The sequence below is a fragment of the Glandiceps talaboti genome, chromosome 7 (genome assembly GCF_964340395.1).
Source record: "Glandiceps talaboti chromosome 7, keGlaTala1.1, whole genome shotgun sequence".
NCBI classification, from domain to species: Eukaryota; Metazoa; Hemichordata; class Enteropneusta; family Spengelidae; genus Glandiceps; species Glandiceps talaboti.
In genome coordinates, this window is record NC_135555.1 from 4,261,652 (window position 1) to 4,280,507 (window position 18,856).

Genomic DNA, 18,856 nt, shown 5'->3' on the forward strand with positions numbered 1-18,856 from the left:
TGTATGAACCACGGAAATCGGCTATAAACATCTCAGTAAAAATATAAAAAACGAATTCTTCTTGTTTTTTTAATCTGACAATTTCATTATTATTTTATACAGCTGTCATAAATGACAAATTCTAACTTTGTCATAAAACAACATTTGTGAGTCTGCATGTATGTTCATGGAAGGGGGGATGGATATGGGGTTTGGTAGATGGCAAGATCGGTTGCGTTAGTCTGCCCTTACTGGCCTGCTCTATCTATGAAAGGGGTTCAATAACTAATGTGTGAGGGTGCCCTGTCACTATATACCTCAAAGACGGGGTTTGGTAGAGATAAGACAAGATAAATACCACTTTCATTTGGTGTGTTTTATTACCAAATATTTCGCATTTAGTGAGCAGTAAATTCACTGGTCAACAGGTAACCGTTAAAAGACATAATACAACATATTTACTGTCTGGCATCACCCAACTCAGGCAATGAGATTTTCCACATTAACAAAAATTTATATGCCAGTCTATTTTGATATTTGTAAAATGAATGAGTGTATCCAAGAAAGACAATTTACAAATGCACTGTGTTCCAATGAGAGGTGGGCTGAGGTATATTTCTCCATAAATTTGTTGAATGTCAAAGATCAAATGTCAAGTACATGTACTGCATTGGATGTGAAAGGTCAGATGTTAAGTACATGTACTGCATTGGATGTGAAAGGTCAGATGTTAAGTACCGGTACATTTATAGTGTATTACCATTGGACTCACTTTTCATTCTATGGTATGTATCTGAAGCCATTCAATGATACAATAGTGAATATGTTGCCAACTACTTGTTAATGTAAAATGCAATCTGTTTAAAGGTCGATTTCATGAAATGTTTGTGTAAAAGCCAACATGTCACACCACTCATCAGGTTTCACTGGTTGATCACATTATCTGCAAATGTCTGTGTAGTACATATTTGTATACGGAGTCCCTCCCTTCTACTTCTTCTCATTATCATCATCACTGTGAGTACTACTCTCACTATTACTGATTGTGTCACCATCTATATCACCACTTGCCCTGAACCGTGAAGGTTTAATTTCATCTACTGTATTATCATCATCTGTTGTCTGGGCTGGTAGCAAGTCACCCCATCGACTGTATCTTGCACAGTAATACAACTCTCTGTATAGAATGGAATGAAAGATACCATAGTCGGACTTATCGTATAGAAATTGATCACAACATAAATAACTGTTGTGTCTTAACAATTTAAAAACATTTAAAAGCCAACCTTAAAGGGCACATTCTTACCATATATGATCCTATAGGATAAAAGCAGTCCTGTAGGACAATCACTCACAGACAGTATCAGTATAAGGCAAATTGTCTTCTTAATATGTGCTTTGTCTGTTATTGGTAAGATAAAAGGAATGAAATGCTGTTCAAAAGTTGATTTTTAAAAATGCCAACTTACTTTCCATGTTTGGAACGGGTAATTACAGCATGCTGTAGTTGACCATTGCTACAACACATATGACAGTGGATGTGGTTGGATTTATGTAATGTAGACCGTACCAACCTTGGCCAGTTAGGTTTACAAAGCTCTGAAAGAAATGTAGTTGGATTTATGTAATGTAGACCATACCAACTTTGGCCAGTAAGGTTTACAAAGCTCTGAAAGAAAGTTAAGACATTATTTTATGACCCCTCTGTGCCCTTTTTTGCCACATTGGCACTTACACAAATGCCTAAAGTATACAATAATGCAAATGCAAATAACTATTAGATACATGCCACACTAGTGCTCATTCAATATCTAAAATATGCCACACTGGCTCTTACATCATGGGGTTCTGCTGTACAATTTTATCACCTGTGTTGGCAAAATATAAACAATGTGTTATGTATACAAAATTGTCTGTAGAGGTAGACTTGAAAACTCACCATCTTTCTTGTCACCTTTCCTGAACACAATGTATGAAAAACACTCTTTTTGTACCCTGGAAGAAGTCTGAGAAGCAGAAAATAATAAAATAAAAACTATTATAAAATATACACTTAGAATGATTTTAGATTTTACCATAGTTGATTATTCAAAATATATTGTATCAAGTTGACAACTTTGAGGACAGCTGTCGTGTTATCTGGAAAAGAGGGGATGAAGGAGGGGGAGGGGGGATTAGAGGATGGCAGTGGTGATGGTGTCATTCATGTTTTATGAGTCAGAGTACAATCCAAATGTTACAAACTATAGACTACTTACCCCTTTTACATTGATAGGGTGATATTCCTGTTCAAAGTTGCATGGTGTGTTGGTTCCATCCGTTTGTCTTGGACAGGGCATGTCATGTGGACACTGCAAGTAGAGATCCATTCACATTGTAATTTGTAAATGTTTTACATAAACCAGTGAGTTGTATAGATAACAACAACCAATATTTGAGAATTTCTCATTGTGAATATTTATAATAATATCATATTTCCATACATGTTATCAAAAGCTAAACATCAGACTTTTATGAGAGTTGAATTCTAGACACTTAACACTGTTGTGAATTCAAAAAAATTAGAAAAATATTCAATGTAATTTTATGAGTTTGAAATCCAATGTAATGATTGGCTAGTTGTTAAGATCGTTCTGTTACCTTTGTTTACACTTGTGTCATTGTTTGTTTTATGTGTTCATATTTTTTGTCTTTATGGGGCAGCAACCATGACCAAAGTGAGAGAACGTAAAGGAAGATTTGAATAAAAACAGATGTAGGTAAAGAAGAAATAAACAACCACTACGTCAGATTATAATCAGACTGCTTTACTTCCCAAACCTGTATAAAAAGACTGATGCATCTAAAACTTTTAACTGTTAATATGTGTCCTGTGACAAATTTCCAGGAATGTCAGAGTTCTTCAAGAGTTAACAGTATTCGGCGGCCATATTGGATTCTAAAATGACTAAATTTTGATATCATTTTGACCTCTATTTCAAAACTTTGTACAGTGACCCATGATTTGTTTTCTTCATTTTAACTGAGAATAGGTTGGAATTTTCTTGAATAAAGTAACAGCAAAAGCTTAAAGAGTGTACTTTTAGGGTTTACTCTACATGAATTCCTGAACCTTATTTGATATAAACTTACTGGTGAAAACACATGTCCTACTGGCCAATCCTCTTCATATCCTCGTAGACTATACCTAGCAGCTTTGTCAAAATCTGTTGGTTTTTCCTTTTCTATAAATGAAAGTTGCTCATATTCCGTCTCCTTGACATCAGTATCATTCTCCTGTACATCCATCTCTGCATTGTCACAAGCAACTTTGTTGTCACTAGCAACGTTGTTGTCACTAGCAACGTCTGTCTCAGTCTTATGTGTATATTTCTCTCCATGCAATATTAAGTTCCTAGCTTCAAGTATAATTTTAAAACCTTCATTTGTACCATTTTCAATTATTATCAGATAATGTTCTGTTTTCTTCCACAATGTGCATAAAGTGTTGATTCTTTCTTGTAGTGATGGCAACTCCATTAATGTGTAGGCAGACACAACAATATCATATTTATTCTAGAACACAAGACACAAAACAAAACTTTTACATTTTATGACAAAAAGCAACTTGAATTTACATAACCAGCTCAAAAATACACGGATACAGTAGAACTACAGTATGATATTCAAATATTCCAATCTTACACTCAACATGGTTCACCTCTCATCCGTATTTAAAGGCCTGGGTTTCAATCCCAGGATCTCCTCTTAATATTATCTTATCAGTGGATCTGTAAGAATTACATAGAATATTTGTTTTGTTCTCGACCAACCTTTTCTATAGCTTTGCCAGACAACTGTTTTTCACCTCCAAATTCTGACCTGGCCCTTTATGCTAAGGTAAGGTCATATACAATTGATTTGTATCATTCATTAGTACAGGTACAGTTAGTCTAAGATACAGACATTCATGCCATGCTATCAGCCAGCAATCTACAGGCTAGGTGTAAACAACTACATCAATCAATGATAAACTACATTTTTGACTCTAGCTTGTACAAATATTGACATAATATCATAAGTTTCAGGAGTTAGAAGTTGTTAGAATTGTAACTTTGCAACATTCAACAGTATGTAAACTATAATAAGAAGACTTACTGTGGGTGATACAGGTAAAAATTGTCTGAAGAAAACACCTCTTATATGCATCTGTCTATCCATCTCACCTCCTTGTAATATTAAACTGGCCAAGTCATTCATGTCAGCTGATGTATCTACACAGAAATATTCCCTCAATGACTTGCCCCATACAGTGTTAGCAGCCCTGTAATACAAATACAGAAATATTCTCTCAATAACTTACTCCACAGTGTTAGCAGCCCTGTAATACAAATACAGAAATATTCCCTCAATGACTTGCCCCACACAGTGTTAGCAGCCCTGTAATACAAATACAGAAATATTCCCTCAATAACTTACTCCACAGTGTTAGCAGCCCTGTAATACAAATACAGAAATAGATCCTCAATAACTTACTCCATACAGTGTTAGCAGCCCTGTAATACAAATATAGAAATATTCCTTCAATAACTTACCCCATGTGATATTTAGAGTGAAAATATCTAACATTGAAATATTATGTCATCATTCAGGACGTAAATTCAACAATAATTGCTAGTTTCTCAAAAAAGAAAATCAAATCAATAAGAAATTTCTCACCAGATAGTGGAACCAACTCCAGAACCAAAATCCAACAAAAGTTTGGGTTTAAATTTTGGATCCCTCTTTGTTATCTAGATAAATTAGAAAAATTATAAGAGTTATACTTTTGAGTTTTTAAAGAATATTTTAGTCTATTTATTATAATTATGAATTTATTACTTTTAAGGTAATTTTGTTAAATATTATAAGGGCACTCATTCTCATCATGACAACTTAAAAATTTTGGGTTGGTTGGTTAAAAATTTCAAAAAAATATTTTTAAAAAGTAAGTGTATTTGACATTGTATATATATCGATACTTTCATTTCATATATGTAACAGTCTGAATGACTTAGAAATGACAATTAAATTCAGAAGGAAAGTCTGAACTATTTGTTTTATAAAAGTCAAAAATTCCAGCGGTAAACAATAATTTTCGCTAACATATGGGCTCGTGGGGTTGCCATCGTACAACTGGTGATGTAGTGATTGTTTTTCTAATCCTGCCATAGAGGGCATCAATCTATATTGGGTTGTTGAGTCATAACATAGAATTTTATTGAACAAAGAATAAACTATAACAATTATTGTAACTATGTAGTTCAGAAAATCATTGATTACTGAAATTTGTCTGGGGGTGTGGGGGGGTTAGGGGTAAGTTTGTTTCAATACTGCAAAGTAACATTTTTTCTTGAAATGAAAATAAAATGTAATAAAAGAATACGAAAAGGTCACAAGTAATAATAATATACAAGTATCTAAATAGCTACAACACAGAAAGCTTTTATTATTTTCATATAATAAATGTACAAGAAATTATATGATCACACTAGAAAGTGTTTAAATTTACAATGGCCCTCACTGAAACACCCTAACATTTAATTCTTTGGGTGTCTTGGGGTTAAATTCATGGAATGTAAGCAGCGGAATACTGTGTACCATTTGACTTATTACAGGACATAGTTTTTTACACTCATATTTTCAGACTGAATACAGGTGGCTGTGAGGGTCACCCATCTTGTCATTACTGGATTATCCAAATCCAGCCACAGAGGATATGTATTTTTGAAAACTGTTTTTTTTTCATCAGAACCAAAATCAAGGTCATAGGTCATGAGAAAGAGACAACAAACAGTCACTGTACAAAGTGATAGGAGAATAGTCACACTGTCAATATGAAGCCTTACCTCATGGAAGACTCTGTATATTGCACTATAGTTGGCTGCTAATCGACCAGCTGTATATATACAACCTATCTCTGTATTGTACCTGTAAAGAATCATATAGATACTGTCAACTTAGATATTTTTGCCACTAGAAAATCTTGCGATTTTACAGTCTTCAGTTAGTTCTCAAAGACTAATTTGTACTAATTACCAAACTGGTACATTATGTTCATGCACAAGAAGGTATTTTAGCCACTACTTATCTTGTCTTTTTGTTTTTCAATGAAAATAAATTTTTAGCAAAAATTTCCAGGTTTAAAGTATTTAACATAAAATAATAATTTTCTTTATTCAATACCCAGCAGTACAATATAATATCTGTATGAAATACTGATAGTATATAGCGCCCTCTATGGCAGTCATATGACAAGTCTACATCACTGAATCATTGAATCAGACACAATAACAACTGAAGAAGGATGAGTCATTCAGCCGAAATATACTAGGTAAATTATTTGCACACTTTGAGTTCAGAACTGTTCCAAAATATCTGTATGGTTTATACATGTATTCTGCAACATAATGTACAAATAATCAAATCTTGCTTGATTTACCAGATATCCATACTTTGCATATTATAGAATTATCACAAAAGTTATTCACTGTTATTGATATCATACAAGGATGATACACAAGTAAATCTATCTGACTTGACTTGCAAAGATAAGTACAATCTTCAAGTACAAATGTACTGGATCTTACCGAATATCTTTCCAGTGATAGATCTACTTTCTGAGTTCTAGTATCTTACTATATACCTTTCCAGTGATAAATCTACTTTCTGTGTTCCTGTACCTTACCGTATATCTTTCCAGTGATAAATCTACTTTCTGTGTTCCAGTATCTTACCGTATACCTTTCTGTATTCCAGTATCTTACTATATACCTTTCCAGTGATAAATCTACTTTCTGTGTTCCTGTACCTTACCGTATATCTTTCCAGTGATAAATCTACTTTCTGTGTTCCAGTATCTTACCGTATACCTTTCTGTGTTCCAGTATCTTACCGTATATCTTTCCAGTGATAAATCTACTTTCTGTGTTCCAGTATCTTACCGTATATCTTTCCAGTGATAAAGCTTCCTTCTCAGTTCCTTTGTAACTTGTTTCCTCTTCTTCACTATGTCTCTTCTTTCTTTTGATGATATTAATGTTGTATCTTCTAACATCTCATCAGCATCTAGGTCATCACAACAAAATATACATAACGGTGATAGTTATAATGGATCATTATTTCCAGGGTTGACTTTTCTCTATATTATGTTCCATATAGTTAAGTGGTTGGATTCAACATATTGTATTGCCAAGAATGTTAACTAGGATTGTAACTAGGATTTAGGTCCTCTAAAGTATGCCATCTAAGCCCATTTGGCACATCACTGATGCACAGTAACTTCTTAATGATCTACAAAGTATCCAAGTTGTGAAGCAGTCACATTGTCGCATTTACTTATTTTTTTTTAGTTTGCCAAAACCATGGAGATATAGGTGTTGACACTACTATTAGCAATGGCCATATGCAAAAAAATTTCCAGTTTCTTATTTTGGACAAAAAAGTACAAGACTCGAGGTGTAGTATTTCATCAAAAACACATTTTTATGACCTTTATTTTCATTCATAAATTATATGCAGGAATAGCAGTTTTTATAGTTGGATTGTAGTTTCCAAATTCATGTCTTGCATATACATCATTATCGATCACATAAGGTGTGACATGAAAAACAAAAGATTGTGTAATAGCATTTATGTACGTACAGCATTTGAATGCCAGTTGTCAGTATTACCCATAATTCATAGGTACTGGAAATAGCAGCAGTTAACGCGGACTGAAAATTCTGACTTTCCTTGGAGGACACGCTGATAACCTAACGCAAACCAAATACATAGCTGAGAATTATATGCCTATTAAACAGTATAGATTACAGCAAATCTTACCTTCTGCACCCACTTCTTTGGCAAGTAAAACAGCTTGTCTTCTCATTTCACTTTCTTCAGTTGGTCTTTTCCTGCTCCATAAATAGTTGACTAATTTACTGGATTTTTCATATAGTTGTTTTTTTGAATATCCTGTACGTCAAACAACAAATTACTGAGTATTCAGATAAACAGAGTAAAAATATTACATTCACACTATATAGTTAGTACTGGTTTACTTTAACCTTTTCTCCAAAGTTTTGTTGTACTCAGTGACGTGTATAAAGTTGGTCTCAGCCTCAGAATCAGAGATTCACATTGAAGGACAATATGAGGCTGAATTTGAGACTGATTCTGAGACCAGCTTTATATACGTTATTCAGTGGATGTTGGTTTCAATTCTTAACAGTAGCATCTATTCTTAATTTGGCATATTTACTTGGTTGTAATGAGGGGGAGGGAAGGGTGCAAGGGAAGGGAAAAAACAAAAACTAAAAAGCAGCACACACACACACATACACACACACACACATAAATAAATGTAGGTCATATTTTCTTTTTCCTTTGAATACGAAGCCTTACCTCATGGAAGACTCTGTATATTGCACTATAGTTGGCTGCTAATCGACCAGCTGTATATATACAACCTACCTCTGAATACTAATAATTTTCGTATTCATTGTTATGTAGTATATATGTTGTAATGAAATCACTGAATATGTCTTATCACCTACACTTTCAATATAGATCATATACAAACTTACTTTCTAAAACCTTTTGGACACCATCCTGTAATTTTTCTGGTAAAATAATTGTCTTGGGTCGTAGAATCCCTGGATGCTTTCGATAAGATGATGTCTCAGAAAAGTCCTTTAAAGAGTCATCTATCTTTGTTTTGTGCTTTGTAATTGTTGTCATTGCCTGAAAAAAATATAGAAGAGAGAAAATTGACAGTGTTTGTGTTAATATTTATAACTGTGTTGTTGTTTATTGTATTGAAAAAGATTTGATCGAATGAAAAAAGAAAAACACATTATAGTCACATTATAATGTTTGCTATTGTAAATTTATCACTAAACAATCAATCAATCAATAAACAATCGATCAATGAACTTTACAGGCACATACAACATAGGTTATGATGATATAAATCTTGCTTTTATCTCCATCGTTATGAAAACAGTAAGTCATAAACAAATTCAATATCAAAACGAAGCTTTTCATACAATTTTTTCTTTTTACAAATTTTGGAAACAATTTTTCTGTTATTATTATTATATCGTAATCTTAGTTTACATCTGTAAATTATGATAGATTTACCAGACAACGTTATTTACTTTTCAGTAGATTTGGTTATCTGGTCGAGTCTGACCATGCATAATATTAATAACAATTCCCATTGCACTGCAAACAGTAAACAGTGTAATGCAGGTTATATCAATTTGAGATTGAGAGCATGTCAGATAAAAGATGAATCTATTCCGAACGTGTTTATATCGACTCAACGAAATACGTACCCGTGTGTTAGTTATTGGTATAAGTCTCGCGTGATATCTCACAGCACTGCAACACATTTTGTACTGTTTTGCAGTTGATCGCGACGCCACCATGCTCCTCATGGAGGCCGCCATCTTGTTTATCTGAGCAGGCGCAGTAATCAGACGTTTGTAATAATTTCGTAAAAGCTCTTTGATTGGTCAAAAGTTTCGACGTAGCCAATCAAAATACTCTTTATATCACGCCACTCGAATCGGCTCAGAATCATGGCGGACGACAAGAAGGCGGAGGTCGGCTCCAGCTCCGATAGAGAAACTCTCCGTAGTGTAACCTGTACTGCACCAGTCAATATAGCTGTCATCAAATACTGTAAGCACGGTTTCATTTATTGGATTTATACAGTTTATTTGGGATTTCATAGATGTTATCACCGAACTGCCAACATACACCGGGCTTCGAATCGTATGCATTGTTTGTTGTCTGAGTTGAGTTTTTATCCGAGACTGAGTGAACTGGCCTGGTCTCAGCCACATCAGAGATTTTACACAAGTCGTCTGTTTATCAACAATCACACCCATCCACTACATCCGCTCGACTATTTTCATGAACGTCGTCGGGTTATATTTAATATTAGTTTGTTTATGAGCGACTCCATTCGCGATTTGTTAAATTTTAGATTCATATATGATTAAATCATATCACTTCAGTTTAGATTGTAAAGATATTAGTACAGTACACGTCACTATTTTAAGTGTATATTACGTAACATCGATCAGACGTTATCTAGTGTTACGTTACAGAATGGTGTGTGTGGGGGGGGTGCACATCATATGTTGTGTATGTGTGGGGAGAAGTGTGCATCATATGGTGTGTGTGTGTGTGTGTGTGTGTGTGTAGGGGGAAGGGTGTGCATCATATGGTGTATGTGTGTGTGTGTGTGTGAGTGTGGCACTATGGGGGTGTACATCATATGTTTTGTGTGGGGGTGCATCATGGTGTGTGTGTATATATGTGTGTAGGGAGGGTGTGCATCATATAATACCTTACCAAATTTCATTAGTAACCTTTAAACAAAATATGTTAATGATGCATCTCTGGTTTTATTAATTTAATGTTATATGTCAATTTATGACTTCATAAATATAAATACCCATTTCATAAATTTGAAATATTTTAGGGGGTAAAAGAAATGAAGATCTTATTCTACCTACTAATGGTTCACTGAGTGCTAGCCTGAACCAAGAACATCTGAAATCAACAACTACAGTAGCAGTTAGTGAAAGATTTGACAGAGATAGAATATGGTTGAATGGGAAGTAAGTATTCAATAAACCACATGTACAGACATCAATAATATATCAGGGCTCAAAATTAATTATTTTCTTTGGTAGTCCTAGTGGGTTACCAATTTCAGAAAGTGGTAGCCAAAGGATGGTGACCAATAGTCCTATATTCCTTGACTGAAAACAGAGTTCCTCTATTGGAAATATGTGTGTTATTAAAATGCTTTCACAGTCGTAAATCATCCATCCTTTAAATTATCGCGTAATCAGTGGTAGCCTGAGTGGGCTACCAGCTGCAAATTATGGTAGCCCCATGACCACAATTGGTAGTCTGTGGACAAGGGACTACTGTTAATTTCGAGTCCTGACTTTATTATAATATTATCCATTTGTGTCTATGAACTGGACAATATGTCATTTTTAGTGTTCCTGTTAATCACTTGATATACTAGTATTTCAAATGGCAGTGGTTAATTAGTGTTGCTTATTACATTTAAACATGGTACAATTATACATTCCATTCTATATATTGTTCAGTCATGTAATATAAGTGAAGAAAAGGAGTTGACACTGACGATTTTCTCAGTCTAACGTGATGCTATATAGTTGAAAAATTAGATTCCAATAAGATAACTTTACTACTACTACTACTACTACTACTACTACTACTACTACTACTACTACTACTACTACTACTACTACTACTACTACTACTACTACTACCACCACCACCACCACCACCACCACCACCACCACCACCACCACCACCACCACCACCACCACCACCACCACCACCACTACTACTACTATATAAAATGGAGTCAAGTATCAATTTCTATATTCTATGTGATGGAATGCTAACAACATGTGTTACAGTTCATTGAACTGTTTGTAATTTATATAATGTGATGTAACATGTTATGAATAATAAGTATTACTATGGTGCCAATGGTTTTCATATACTTGTATAATGCTAATAGTTTTTTTTAATGCGTGGTAATTAGGTAAAATCTGCCAAAGTTTCCCAATCATTTTACCGAAGTTCCCCATTAAAATGATAGTACAATGTATGGAAAACTTAGTTTTACCTGTTTTCCCCAATATATAATTGCTGGAGTTTCCTCAACTTTGCAAAAACACTGAAATGTGTGTTATACTGTTTGTGTGTGCATATACGTGTACATGTAGTATATTGTCAATCATTTCATTTATTTCAGAGAAGAGTCTATAGAAAATCCAAGACTTCAAAATTGTTTACGAGAAAGTAAGTAACAACTATTTTAGTACTTAGTCAATTTTTTTAGAAAAATTATTGAAAATGATATACAAACATGACAACATGATGTCTATCTAATATTTCCAATGTAATATTCCCACATAAATTTATGTAAGACTAAAGTGAAATATTTCTTCTTTGTGATCTCCTGTAGTTACTTGTACATGAGATGCAAATAAAACAACACCAAAAATAGTGAATCTTTGAATGACAAGTTTTGTTGCATTGTGTCAAATAAAATTGCCATATGTTGGTCCGTGAAAGGTGGAATGCCACTTTAGGAAATAGATGTATTTTCATTAACTGTGGGTTCCGGAGATTCATTTCATGATTTCATATCACATCAAGTTTGTATGATTGCCATGGAAACACCAAATTGAAATCTATTTCACAACTAGTACTCTGACACTGGTCCACCATTGCGTCATGGGACTTATGGTGCAGATGCACAAAAGCCAACGTTGAAGGATGACAATAGTTTCAAAATATTGTTTCCAAACAATGAATAATACATACATATGTATTAGTTGTACACTGAATATTCATGACTCCTAATTGCTCATTAACTTTAAATAAGAAATTACCAAACTATTTTCATTTCTTTCTCCAACTTCAAGTCATTGACAGAAATTGGAAAATATTGATACTACAATATTTGATAAAATGAAATGAACACATGTTTCTGACAATTTCTTTGCAGTCAAAAGGAGGGCAAGAAAGAGAAAATTGAAGTCTGGCTTACAACCAGAGATCTTAAATTGGCATGTCCATATCTGTTCTGAAAACAATTTCCCTACTGCAGCTGGTCTAGCCTCATCTGCTGCAGGATATGCATGTCTTGGTAAGTCAATACTTTTTAGCTGTTTTGTTAACCATATGTGTATTTTCATTGAAAGTGAAATTCTTACTCAAGATTATAAAAAAGAATTATTGCAAAGGATATCCCAAAACTAGTAAATCAACTTAAGGAAATGCACACATGTATTGATACAATAGGGAACTTGCAATCCAGACTGAGCATGCTCAGACGCAAAGGACTATGGGATTATCTATGGTTATCATAATACCTAATCTGGAGCTACCGATAAAATAAACCTCCCACAATTGTCAGGGTCACTATGAATTGATTATTTGTGGTTACAAACAATGTATCAACATTGTTTACAATACTAATTGATTAGTATTTACTATCACTTTTCCCATGATGCAACATTCAACATGGCGGGTTTGCAAGTTCCCTATTCCAAGCAGACTTGTCATCATTATGACTAATTATTTATATGCTACTCCACCTCCTGTGTCATAGAATAACAAATTTTGACATCAGCCCCAAATATCAGATTGTTGTCAGAAGAGATGCATAATGATAGCTTTGCCAGGGTATCAAAGCATTGGATACATGATTGTAAATGATGTGGCTATGATTTGATCTCTGTTTTATGTATTACAGTGTTTTCACTAGCTAAGCTGTATGGCATAGAGGGCGGTATCACAGACATAGCAAGGCAGGGTTCAGGCAGTGCATGTCGTAGTATACATGGAGGATTTGTACAGTGGCTTGTAGGACAACGCAAAGATGGTTCTGATAGTCTGGCTGAAGTAGTTGTAAATGAAAAACACTGGCCAGATATGAGAATAGTGGTATTGGTGGTAAGTAGAGATCACATTGCACTATGTATGTACACAGAAAGTAATGTTTGACCATGTTGATGAATTTCAATGTCTAATATTTCTAGTAAATAAAAAACAAGTTGTTTCTTTCACAATCAAAGTAGGTATGGGAAGCTTCACCTGTGAATGTTGTATTCAAATAGTGCTTATATGTCTACTATGGCATTGAATACAGAGACACTTTCATATTTTGAACTTACCATGTCCATCACAAGTTTAAGTTTTATCTCAACTTACAAACAACATCAAACAAAATTTTTCAGGTCAATCTTGAAGAGTTTAAAATACAAAGTCAGGTCTGTTTGTTATTTGTTGACAAATGAGGTCATTTGAATTCCAGTAATCAGTTGACATATTTGGTCGATAATAAAATAAAATTTTGTTGAGTTTGTTATATAAACAGAGATCAGTCCAGCAAAGTTATGACACTCCAAAGAAGTGGAAACCAGAACTTAAACATAATGGATTTAGTTTGGCAATGACGCAGGATGACACAACTGGTTCCAATAAAAATGGGAGGTTTTTTGTGTATACAGTGCAAATGTGAACATAGCCATGCCGAGCAGACTAACAAGAAAGACTAGCTGGCTAATTAAGTGGTTCTCTGCAGTTCAGCAGAGTAATTAAAAATGACCTAATTAACATGAACAGACCTCACTCAAAAACTAATCAGTTCTAGCCATTACCCCTACCATTATATGTACCAAATTTCATTATGATTGAGCCAGCCGTTTTTAAGAAAATGATGACACAGACAGACAGACAGACAGACAGACACACACACACACACACACACACACGGATGGACGGACGGACAGACAGACAGACAGACAGACATACATACATACATACATACATACATACATACATACATACATACAGACAGACAGACAGACAGACAGACAGACAGACAGACAGACAGACAGACAGACAGATATTACCATTTCAATACCTCCCCTTATAGGATACACACAGATGAAAAGGATAAATTGTCATATTCACAGTGAGCATTATTTGAAATACTTCAAGTATGAAAACTATATTTATATGTGTACTTTGTCCTGTAGGTTAGTGATCAGAAGAAGCATACAGGGTCAACACAAGGAATGCAAAATAGTGTGAAAACTAGTGAGTTCCTGAAGTACAGAGCAGATTATGTTGTACCTAATAGAATAGAGGAGATGATAGAAGCAATACAAAACAGGGATTATCAAACATTTGCTGAACTTACAATGAAGGTAGGTGTGATACAGTTATACTGCAATACAGTCATGCAGTGTTTATGGTATAGGGTTCGGGAACACTTGTAACATGGGGGTGGGGAGGGGTGGGGGTCTGGTAAAACTTGACTATATTTTCATACCCTGTATCCTAACTTTGATGAGGAACCTGTGTAAAATAGATGGGGAACTCAGGTAGATTTCACCTTCTTTATATCATCATTAACAAAAACCACTTGTCGTATTCTGACTTGATAAAACATAAATTCTTAATTATCTTGTCAGTATATTGGTTATATTTTCGTCATAGAAATACTGAAATTGCAATGTCCTAGGACTATAATACACAAAGTAATGTGATCATCAGAATGTCAACGAATGATTGCTTTGTAGATATGTACCAATACTTGACTATTTTAACAGCTATCATAAACAAGTGAATATCTGACTATATTGTTGTAGATATAAATATGTGAATGTTGACTTCAGCCTCTAACGATGAAAAGTGGATTCTTCATTTATAGTCGTCAAGTGTATTTTAATATCTTAAATATATCCAGTATTTTTAGTACGAACTTTGTGTGTAGATGTTAACAGAGTTGTACATGAAAATCTGTATTTTACACTTTTGTGTTGCTATGTTTACTTTCAGGATAGTAATCAAATGCATGCTGTATGTTTAGATACATTCCCACCAATCTCTTACATGAATGATACATCAAAGAAGATAATACAACTTGTACACTCTTATAATGATTATCATGGCTATTACAAGGTAAGGCTGGTTTCCATGATTATTACAAGGTAAGGCTGGTTACCATGGCTATTACAAGGTAAGGCTGGTTTCCATGGATATTGCAAGGTAAGGCTGGTCTCCATGGCTATTACAAGGTAAGGTTAGTTTCCATGATTATTACAAGGTAAGGCTGGTTTCCATGACTATTACAAGGTAAGGTTAGTTTCCATGATTATTACAAGGTAAGGCTGGTCTCCATGGCTATTACAATGTAAGGTTAGTTTCCATGATTATTACAAGGTAAGGCTGGTTTCCATGACTATTACAAGGTAAGGCTGGTTTCCATGGCTATTACAAGGTAAGGCTGGTCTCCATGACTATTACAAGGTAAGGCTGGTTTCCATGGCTATTACAAGGTAAGGCTGGTTTCCATGACTATTACAAGGTACGGTCAGTTACCATGGCTATTACAAAGTAAGGCTAGTTTCCATGGCTATTACAAAGTAAGGCTGGTTTCAATGGCTATTACAAGGTAAGGGTGGTTACCATGGCTATTACAAGGTAAGGCTGGTTTCAATGGCTATTACAAGGTAAGGCTGGTCTCCATGGCTATTACAATGTAAGGCTGGTCTCCATGGCTATTACAATGTAAGGCTAGTTTCCATGGCTCTTGCAAGGTAAGGCTGGTTTCCAAATGAATAATAAGTGAATGGATGTTATATTTGTGGTTACTTCTCATGATCTGGCTGACTGTGAATGCTTGCCTGCAGTACTAAAATGAATTACAGTCTACAAAGATTTGTTCTCATAAACAGAATTGTGTGTGGTAAATAGTGCTTGCAATAACCTTGTATTCTGACTTAAAAAAATAAGCTGCTTGGGGTACATTTTTTGTTTATTTTCAAATAAGTGAATTAACCAATCAGCTGATGCCTCATAACAAAGATTTCTTGTTGAGAAAAAAATTCATTATCCAAGAAATGTTTGAGTTTATCTAAATGTAGATGGAGGAATATCAAATTTTGGTGCATTACAAGAAATTTCTGTGATAGTGATAGTGATTGGAGTGCACACTACTTCTGAGTTAGGAGATTTGTTGTGCATTGCATTGTCTTCATCTTTGGTAACAGTTAGTGGTGGTCAAGTCTGATGTACCATGTTCTTTATATTGTAGGCTGCTTACACATTTGATGCAGGTCCCAATGCTGTACTATACTTACTGAAAGAAAATGTGGAAGAAGTTTTATCTCTTGTTAACCATTACTTTCCACCAATCGCCAATGTAAATGATGAGAAGTTTGTAAGAGGTATCGAGGTAGATTTGGATATTGAAATAAACCAGGTATGTATTTGGTGACCAGAATTTTTGGAAACCTTGCGAGTTGAGTTTTGAGCCTATCCTGTTTTCATTTGTGCTAAAGTACATTTTCATTTCAAATGTAGTTGCTGAATGAATAGAACTAATCATCAGTTTCTTATTTGAAATTTTATCCTTGTCACTTAGGTATGTATTTTTAGTATCAAAAATAATCCCAATATGTTGCCAAAAATTGAAAATACAAATATGTGAATAAAAAGTACCAGACTTAGCATTCCTACTTTGTAAATGAGTCAGCTCCTTGCTAGAGCCACTAATATTCTGACCAGAAGTGTAACAGGGAAAAATGCTAGCTCAAATGAAATTTTTTAGATCAATTTCAAAGCTGTTATGAAAGATTAAGCCAACTTGACTGTTTTGTTAAGCTGACAGCTTTATATTGTATTGTATTGTATTGTATTGTATTGTATTGTATTGTATTGTAATTTATGAATTCTTTCTGTGAGAGCATTTGTCGTTATGATCCAAAATTCTCAAAAGTTTCAAATCATTGTAGTGCCTGCACTGTATACCATTAACAAGTTATGACATGTTGCTACTTTTGTTGATTATACCTTTCAAACACCATATCCTCCCAATTGACAATGGTTTTTATGAACAATCATGTATCAGTAACATGTTTATACTTGTATATAAAGTGTATATTTTATGTGTTACACAGTCTTGTTTTGTGTTAAGTCCTGACATTTCATACGTAAAACAAATGAGATTTTGTGTTGTGGAACGTTATTTTCAAGGAACTTCTTTCCTACTGCTTTGATGTGAATCCAAAAATCAACCAAGTTGAAGATGGCAGGAATGTGATGAGAAAGATTTCATTGTCCCTTGTATGTGTCAGAGCTCATCAAAATTAAATTTTCTGTCACTTCCATGTTAGGATTGATTTTGACAATATTAGGAAATGAAACGTTATAAAAACTTCATATTTTTAGCCATTCAGTGTAGCCGAGTCTTGTAGCAAATATTCAATTTATGAAAATGTCATAATTTTCTTGACAAACTATAGGACCTGATGAGTGCCATTAAATTGGAACCAATTCCTGGAGCTATCAAATATGTGATTTCCACCGATGTGGGGCCTGGACCGCAGGTTTTAGAAGACAAAGATGCATGTCTGCTGAAAGAAAATGGTTTACCCAAGAAATGCCTTTGAAGCTTGGCACATTCTGATGAAGTACATAATACAACTCATTCAATGCACATTCCTACAATAGACCTTTCAGGAAAGACTGCCCTCTATGTTATTTCAATCAATTCATTAATAGATTACTTTTGATCAATCTGAGATTACAAAATGATAATTCTTCTCACAATCATAAATAGCTATACACTGTTTTACAGAAAGGCTTAACAGATTTTGCATTTTTTCAAAATTAAAAAAAGTGTGATACATGAATATGATGAGTGCCATTAAATTCGAACCAATTCCTGGAGCTATCAAATATGTGACTTCCAACAATGTGGGGCCTGGACCGCATGTTTTAGAAGACAGAGATACATGTCTGTTGATTGTCATTTTCACAAGAGGGCACTATTTATTTTAAAGGTCTATGGGGAGAACTTTACTGTATTTATGGATTTTTTTCCAAATATTTGATATAATGAACTCCTAATTCAAATCTTGATTTGTAAGACTTTTTTGTGCGATTTCATCTCAGAAAGACATGGTGTATTTAAAGTTTGAAAGTATGTGTATACTAGGAGTACATGTATGTGAAAAAGAGTGGTGTATTAAAGTCATAATCATGTATATCTTGATGATGAAACATTGACAAATTATATTAGATTAGATTAAATTTTGGTATGAGAAACAGTTTCAGAGTTTTAGAACCTGGTCCTGAAGAAAAGAATCACATTATGCAAAGCTTATGGCTCCACTGATCAGTTGACATGAATGTGCAAACCTGAGATTGAAACCCTGGCCTTTAAAATAAACTATTTGACACGAAATACAATTTAGAACTAAATATGGACTGGTACTCCGGTAGCATGCTA

At 34.2% G+C, this 18,856-nt stretch overlaps 2 protein-coding genes across 2 annotated transcripts; one reads left to right on the forward strand and one right to left on the reverse strand.

The window, feature by feature from the left end:
* Positions 1–969: 969 nt before the first annotated feature.
* Positions 970–9,424, reverse strand: LOC144437405 (ribosome assembly protein METTL17, mitochondrial-like). Its single transcript, XM_078126335.1, has 12 exons — positions 9,318–9,424; positions 8,565–8,721; positions 7,822–7,953; positions 6,942–7,065; positions 5,847–5,928; positions 4,678–4,751; positions 4,117–4,282; positions 3,112–3,534; positions 2,238–2,330; positions 1,919–1,985; positions 1,449–1,578; positions 970–1,156 (listed from the first exon to the last, which is right to left on the reverse strand). The coding sequence occupies exons 1-12, from the start codon at positions 9,417–9,419 to the stop codon at positions 970–972; spliced, it is 1,737 nt and encodes a 578-aa protein (XP_077982461.1). The 5' UTR covers positions 9,420–9,424.
* A 139-nt stretch (positions 9,425–9,563) lies between these two features.
* On the forward strand, positions 9,564–18,177 carry LOC144437688 (diphosphomevalonate decarboxylase-like). The gene is made up of 9 exons (XM_078126693.1): positions 9,564–9,666; positions 10,475–10,613; positions 11,798–11,844; positions 12,557–12,697; positions 13,307–13,506; positions 14,595–14,765; positions 15,400–15,522; positions 16,658–16,825; positions 17,868–18,177. Exons 1-9 carry the CDS (start codon positions 9,564–9,566, stop codon positions 18,012–18,014), a joined length of 1,239 nt encoding a protein of 412 aa, XP_077982819.1. The 3' UTR covers positions 18,015–18,177.
* The last annotated feature ends 679 nt before the right edge of the window (positions 18,178–18,856 follow it).

Coding starts and splice junctions, on each gene's coding strand:
- LOC144437405 (XM_078126335.1), bottom strand. CDS start 9,419: ATGAGGAGCATGGTGGCGTCGCGATCAACTGCAAAACAGTACAAAATG. Junction 7,066..7,821: donor CAAAGAAGTGGGTGCAGAAG/GTAAGATTTGCT, acceptor GTGATGACCTAG/ATGCTGATGAGATGTTAGAA. Junction 3,535..4,116: donor TTTTACCTGTATCACCCACA/GTAAGTCTTCTT, acceptor CTTGTGTTCTAG/AATAAATATGATATTGTTGT.
- LOC144437688 (XM_078126693.1), top strand. CDS start 9,564: ATGGCGGACGACAAGAAGGCGGAGGTCGGCTCCAGCTCCGATAGAGAA. Junction 10,614..11,797: donor AGAATATGGTTGAATGGGAA/GTAAGTATTCAA, acceptor CATTTATTTCAG/AGAAGAGTCTATAGAAAATC. Junction 11,845..12,556: donor TCAAAATTGTTTACGAGAAA/GTAAGTAACAAC, acceptor ATTTCTTTGCAG/TCAAAAGGAGGGCAAGAAAG.